At 39.6% G+C, this 7494-nt stretch overlaps 1 protein-coding gene across 1 annotated transcript; it reads right to left on the bottom strand.

Annotated features, from left to right (window-relative positions):
* Window positions 1-181: 181 nt before the first annotated feature.
* Window positions 182-5872, bottom strand: LOC139950561 (beta-lactamase domain-containing protein 2-like). Its single transcript, XM_071949304.1, has 7 exons — window positions 5672-5872; window positions 5050-5213; window positions 3619-3755; window positions 2649-2874; window positions 1955-2148; window positions 1230-1478; window positions 182-1115 (listed from the first exon to the last, which is right to left on the bottom strand). Exons 1-7 carry the CDS (start codon window positions 5812-5814, stop codon window positions 933-935), a joined length of 1296 nt encoding a protein of 431 aa, XP_071805405.1. The 5' UTR covers window positions 5815-5872; the 3' UTR covers window positions 182-932.
* Window positions 5873-7494: the final 1622 nt, after the last annotated feature.

The raw sequence follows: 7494 nt of genomic DNA, 5'->3' as shown, positions 1-7494 counted from the left end.
AACTGCAGATAAATTAAAACTTCCAAAATGAAGGGAAACAATGCGAACAAACCCTTAAAACTGCAGATAAATTAACACTGCCAAAATAAAGGGAAACAATGCAAACAAACTCGTGAGTAATCCTTCAATAATGTTCTTATTAAAATACAAAATGCCAGCTTTTCTTGGTAAACTATTAAAAACGAAACCTATAACATCAAGAAATGTCTTTTTTTCCTATTAAAAGTAAAGACATAGCAGTCATATTTGAACAAAAAACAATATGAAGCTATTATCAATGATATTATAAACACTATAAATAGTAATAGTTCAGACGAACAACTTAGAAAATGTGAAGATTTGTAATAATGCCGTTACTTTTGAAATAGTTGTTAGCAAGGCATGGCCTGCATACAAAATGGCGGGGGATGTTAGAACACAGACAAGCAACCCACAAAGCTGTCTGAACACCACAAGTTCTTAATATTCCTTCGAAAAATGCTATCCTATCTCTCATCATGAGACGTATTGAGAAACCACTTGTTTTGTCCGCCATACACTCTTCTTGCAAAGAGCCATTAATATGGCAGACGACACTTTTTAGAAAAATGAAGTTCGTTCCAATTTCACTCATTGCCAAAAAGAGTGACACAGATTGAATTTCACTCATATAATGAGCGAAGGACACCACTTGTGGACAAGAGAGTGAAATGTTCACTCTTTTACATTAAGATATAAGAAAAGAGTTCGAAACCGTGACTCAAATAAAGCTATTCATACATCGATGACGTCAGCGAGTAACGTATGCAGTCGAACTTTCCCGAGTTCGGCACAGTTCAAATTTAGTATGTCTTCTGTCTTCTCTCTTCCGCAAAAAAAAGTTGGTACGGGCTGGCCTCGAAAATTGTTGATTTTTTACTACTGTATTTGGCTAAAACATCCAATGCAGTTCCCTACTGACCCTCTAAGTTATTAAGGCACTCGTATGTAGCTTTCTGCAGGGCCGAAAACCGGGGGTCATTCCCTATTCCAAACGGGGAGTGATAACTTGACACGTAACCAAAGCTGAGCTTACACTGTGGATCAGCACGTCCTTGCATTCCACCGGATCCGGGATGTCCAAACTGTTCCACCCCCTGGAAAAGAAACGATGACGTCATCATAAAGATCTTCTTTTAATTTTTGTAACTTTTTGTTTTATTTTATCAAATAGTTATTGAATAACACAGTTTTCAGAGTCGTAAACTTACGCCAATCTTCGTTATTTCGTATCCGAGGTTGAAAGAAGTCTCCAATCCAATGGACCTGTCAAAGGAGGGCGCTTTTGATTCGCCTATAAATTTACTCATGATGTCTTCTGAGAGTAACCTTTGACCTTCGATAGTCTGGCCTCCGTTTGCTAAAATGCCGTACAGCTTCGCAACGGCACGGGCGGTTCCCACACCTGTGGCTGATGGCTGCTCTAGAGCAAGTACCTCCGCCCGTCGGTAGTTTTCCATCTGGAAAAAAAAAAAAAAAAAAAAAAAAACAGATCAATGTTGAATGATGAAATACAGTATCGCTGAAACACATGATGGTGACATCATAACTTCACAAATTATACTTTTCAAATCAAAGCATTTCTCGTAAAGCGCAATTTTTTTATTTTTTGTAATGGCCGGTGAATTCATAGGAACTGTGGGGAACAGTCGTTCACTTAACGAAAACGGAGACTACCCCAGAACTTCGACAGGTATAATTTCCTTTAACGTGGTTGGAATCCCCTCCCTGACTGTTCTTGACAGTTTCTACTGATTTTTTTAAACACATTTTTTAAACTTTTGAGTGCAACAAAACGTTGAGTTGATTGAGACCTATTCATTAATTTCCGTATGCCTGGTTAGGTCAAAGATATAAATGCCGAGTCTTAAAAATAATAATAAAAATAACAATAAAAATCATTGTGAAATGTCCAATTACGTAAATTTATAGTTACCGCCATTAGTGGATATCTTTCCAATACTGTAAAGATGTCTTTGTTTTTTCCTGTTACCATTGATACCAACATTTCTCTGTTCATTGGATCGACAAGACCTTTGATAAGTGTCGACCATATACCACTGATGTCACCAGTAAGACGCCCCACTCGGTAGAACGATTCGAAAGGTGTTCCGATGAAGAAGTCGATACCTGTTGGGAATCAAGAACAAATCGTACTCGATGGAAAGCTATTTACCCATAGACTAGTCCCGAAGGCTAAAGACATGCACTGGTCTTGCACGCCCAATGGTTTCATTGGATACACGTGTAGTGGCGTCAGTACGAAAACCTGTTAGTGCCATCTTTATTTTTGAATGCAGTTTATTATTCATATTTTCGAGTACATGTACCTCTAATCAGCAATGGAAATTAGCCGCACGAGTAAAGAGATAATTATTAACAGGAGCGTCCAGAACCAAGACTACTGTTATCTTGCCTGCCCTGGAATTCTCAAGGGCATCTAAAAAACTACAGCACTCAATCAAGTTATATTTTAATGGAAGCTTTCTACATTCAATCTTCAAGTTAAATGTAAATCGGTGGACATTCGTTTTTGTGTCTTACAAAAGGTACATATACCCTGTAAGTGAAAGTTCAAGGCAATACTAATTTCTCACTGTTCTCAAATAACAAAAAAGCTCCACATTTACCGAAGGGCTCAGCGATTTCTTCCTTGAAGAACTTCCCCAGCGTTCTGTGTTTTGGATCAGCTCGTCTTAGTAATTGGCTAGCGTAGAGACCAAACGTCAGGGCGTGGTATCCGTGGGCAGTGCCTGGTTCCCAAACGGGAGGACTCTCTGCCAATACCTGACTCAAGGCTTCTTGGTCTCCTAGTAATTCCTCTGTGATGTCTCTAGTCGTGTACGAAAGCCCACCCTGACATGATAAAATTTTGTTGAGTTAAAAATCTAACAGAGTTGTCAATTTAAGTAAATCAGTCTCCACTCTGTCCATTCAATAATACCATCCGGGTTTGAAGGATACCTGTACTACGCCATTCCAATGAGCAATTTGACGTTTTGTGGTGAATGCAAGTCCACACGTTGTAGGCCTTCAAGAATTGTTGTCTGAATCATTTTCTTTTATGTTCTAATTGTTCGTCCGTACGTTCAGTAAATGAGTTATGTCAATGTCTGTCTGTCCTCGGGCAGTCTCAACACAGGCCTCGGCTTACTGATGATGCCTCCGTACTCTATTAATATATTCCCTGTCTTGTAAAATAGCCTTGTTTATTTGTTATTTCTTTATTAATTATTGTTATGGCTTTGTACTCTTTTCATGAAGTATGGAAATACATTTGAGTTTGAATGATTTGAACTGCTGTTGGGGGGGGGGGGGGGCGAACACAACCCATGCAGTTACATTATTTCCTACAATTGATCGGCGCACTTGCAAATCGACGATTTTGCAAACATAATAATACTAAATTTGCCATGTTTTCCTGCATTTGGTGCCCAACAGTGGCTCAACCCACGATAACGGGAGACTTTTAGACGGTCCTTTTTTACGGATACTCCACGTGCTCAGACCTACGCGCGCAATACTGAGCATGCGCACGCTCAGAGCCGCAAGGGCCGTATTGTCTGCTGCCGCCAGCGTCTCAAAAGTCTCATTTTGTACCTCGTGATTAAGAAGCATGCGCACAGTGATGTTTTCTTTGCCCTCCTGTGCAAATTCTGGCCAATAAGATGCAACGGTTCTGTCGTAGTCGAGTTGTCCTCTGTCCACAAGGAGAGCCATGCATGTGGCAGCGACTCCTGTATGACAAACAAAAAGAGAGAAAATCAGTTGAGGAAACTCGAGGCCCGTTTTATAAAAACGAGTTTGAAGTGAACAAAAATAACGAGCACAAGGAAGTGCTTCTGATGAAGGTGGATTGCACATAGCGTCACCGACCGCCATAATTTGATGACAAACATTTGATGTGCACGCATTGCAAACAACTCCCAGCAAATGATAGCATCGCACGCCAATTTGTGGGGTCAAATTTTGGACTCCATTGGTCGACCGTGCTAGTTCACAAAGTAAAAGGAAAACCATGCAATTTCGAGGCATATATGTGTGGGTCACACTATGTTATACCTTTAAAGCACCATATGCATTTCATATAACGAACGGTTTTAAACGCTTTTCATAGAACCATGCAATTATTAATGTGACCCTAATAAGTTAACCCATGGAGGTAGCTACCCCCATTTAACCCAAGCGGAGTTTTTATGAGTTTAGTTGGGTCAATGCTGCATCAGAAAGCTAGCTACACATGAGCATGACATTTATTTTTGTGTAGGGAGTGTGTTTGCAAATCTCTGACAGATTATTTATATGCCCGTACAAAAATATCTCATTGATTCCAATCACTAATCCCTTCATCATATTAGATCTACTTTGAGCTTGATCGATCATGCACTGATTATTAATTTGCATAAAACGATGACAAGGCAAAACTCAACATTTTGTAGCGAGTAGTTGACGTCAATGGGAAACTTTACACTATCTGCCATTCACCAAGAGAGGGCGCTCTTCACCAGGTAATGTCAACAACTTAGGAATAGGAGAAGCATGAGTGACGGTCACTGACAGCAAATACCTTGTGTTTTGCGTGTTTTTGATTTTGTATTTAGATTTAGCCAAACTGTATTTTGTTTTTCATAACACAATGCCAGCATAAACCAAACTGTTCTGGAACAGGACGTACTGGACACGAGTTCCCCAATGATAACAAGCGGCGTGTATGAGGTTTTGGGAGTGTTTCTTCTAGGCTAATTAGCAAAAATTCCAAAATGGTCACCTACCAAAAAATGAGAAGAAATCTGAAGTTAAGTTGTATGACAATGTATCTGATTTAATTTTCAAGAGGCTGAGAGACTTCTAAATATTTTTGAGTATTTTTGAATGTTTAGCATTTACCATTGTTTGCTATAGGAGTTGTGCACCCTTACCTGGTAGGTCTGCTGCCCTCTAGTGGCAGAGCTTTCAAAAAGTCTCCCATTACCTGTCCTGTGCAGCACATACATATTGAATGACGAAATCATAGAATATAGTTTTTTTCACCTTTGGTTGTTGAGAAAACTACGGCCATTGTGTTCTCCATCCATGGTCGGAGTGCTTCACTGTCGGCATAACCTCCCCATATATCAACGACCTTTGACCCCTTGTAGTACACTGAGAAAGCTGATCCCCCGATCGGGTACTCCACGCCGTTTGCAAAATTCTCCCTGAAAAAAACCCCAGTGAGTTAGAAACATAGCCTCAAACAGTTACCCAACTATGAATTGAACAAACTAAAAGAACTTGGTCGAAATGAAAATTATAGGCTGTCATTTCAGTTGTTTTGGCTATGTGGCTATACGGCTATTGTTACCTAACCTTGATGTTTTTGCTGGGCTGACTGTTTTTAAGGACTTTTTCACGCTACACACAGCCATGGATGTACAACCAAAGAGCAATAAGTTTATTGCTCAATAAACAATTACCACCATGGTTTAATCAGTGAAAACTTGACAGTGAAAACACAGTATTTTTTATTGTGTAACATTGAAGTGTTCTCATAAGCTTGGTACTTATTTCGGTTTTGACAATAAAAATAGGCGAAAAAAATGTTTTCTCAACTTAAAAAAAATTACTTTTATACAAATAATGAGCGTCTCTGTCCTTCCTCTATGGTTATAGTTACCGATAAAGCTGAAGCACGGGTTCGAATCCTGGCGCGGTAGTCCCCGAAATGAGCACGGGTAGAGGTTTAGTCCACAGGTTCGGCAAGTACAGCACGGCGACCGCCGTGATACACACGAGTAATGCACTCTTCATGAACGCCATTTTGATCACCAACTGGTTATTAGTTATCGATAGAATGACAGCCGTTTAGCAATGCCCGATCTGCTGCACGGTTCAATAATCAATGTGTTCTTTTGTTGCGCAACTATCACGTGGATGTATATATGTACAAAGGACTACAGCAGCAGTCCAGCTTACAGTAAACCCATCTTCCTTATTAGCAATACCTGTGTGAGTCAACAGTGACGTAACATTTTGGGGAAAGCCCTTTTGCCCCCCCCCCCCACCCCTTTGCTCGTTGGTTTACTGAATGGTGTTGGAATGAGGGTTGCACTTGTAAACTGTATCAGGAATACCACCAGAGAGTCCAAGAGTTTTGGTGTTGAGTTAATATAATGAACGGTGTTGGACTCAGGGTTGCCCTGTAAATTTATTATACTATTATGTAATTTACATTGTGTTAAGAATATCACTGGAAGAGTTTGGGTGTTGAGTTGATGAATGGTGTTGGACTGATGATTGCACTGTGACACTATTGGTAATTGTCAAAGACCAGTCTTCTCACTTGATGTATCTACACATACGCATACAATAACAAACTTGCGACCATTTGAGCTCAATTGGTTGTCGAAGTTGCGAGATATGAATGAAATAAAAAAAAAACCTTGTCACACGAAGTTGTGGCTTTCAGATGCTTGATTTCGAGACCTTAAGTTCTAGTAAACTTGAGGTCTCGAAATCAAATTCGTGGGAAATTACTTCTTTCTCGAAAACTACGTCACTTCAGAGGGAGCCGTTTCTCACAATGTTTTACACTATCAACCTCTCCCCATTACTCGTTACCAAGTAAGGTTTTATGCTGATATTTTGAGTAGTTACAGTGTCCACTGCCTCTAACATGGGGTCCGGCACAGCCGAATCCAAGAACTTGGGTGTGAGTTACTGAATGGTTTTGGACAGAGCAAAGAGGAGGCTAGGGTTGCATTGTATAAGCTGAATGTAATACATTATGCAATTTACATGGTATCATCAGCATGGATGTCCTCCATGGTAATATATGAATTCCATCAGATCAGAGTCCAAGAGTTTGGGCGTTGAGTTCATGAATGTTTGAACTTAGATTGTACTGTTAAGTAATTGTAAATATGCTTATGGGATCAGGCATACACTAGCATAATCACATCACTCTTTAAGAACACCATTTTGATCACCAACTACATGTACATCGATAATGGCAAATGACCTTGCATTACGGTTCAATATACATGTACACAAATGAACAATAATCATCAGTAAATCCATTGAATGTTTTTGAACCCAAACCCCGAAGCCTAACAAAGGTCTGTGGTACGTTACATGACGAAGAAACGTTATTCCACTTTACTTACAATTAAAGCCATTGGATAGTTTCTGAACAGAACAAAAATTAAAATTTCACAGATTTACAAATAACTTACAGGGTTTACAGAAGGCAATGGTCAAAGACTTCCCTTGAAATATTATTCCATGAAATGCTTTACTTTTTGAGAAAACATTAAAACAGTTATAAATTTTCGATATCGAGAATATAACGGATTTATTGTAAACACAAGTCATGACACGGCGAAACGTGCGGAAACAAGGGTGGGTTTTCGGGTTATAGTTTCTCCCGACTCCGATGACCGATTGAGCCTAAATCTTCACAGGTATTTTATATATAAATTGTGATACGCGAAGTGTGGA

This window comes from Asterias amurensis, chromosome 18 (assembly GCF_032118995.1).
Source record: "Asterias amurensis chromosome 18, ASM3211899v1".
Taxonomy (NCBI): Eukaryota; Metazoa; Echinodermata; class Asteroidea; order Forcipulatida; family Asteriidae; genus Asterias; species Asterias amurensis.
Note: the sequence above shows the minus strand (reverse complement) of the source record. Positions and strands in the feature narration are given on the sequence as shown.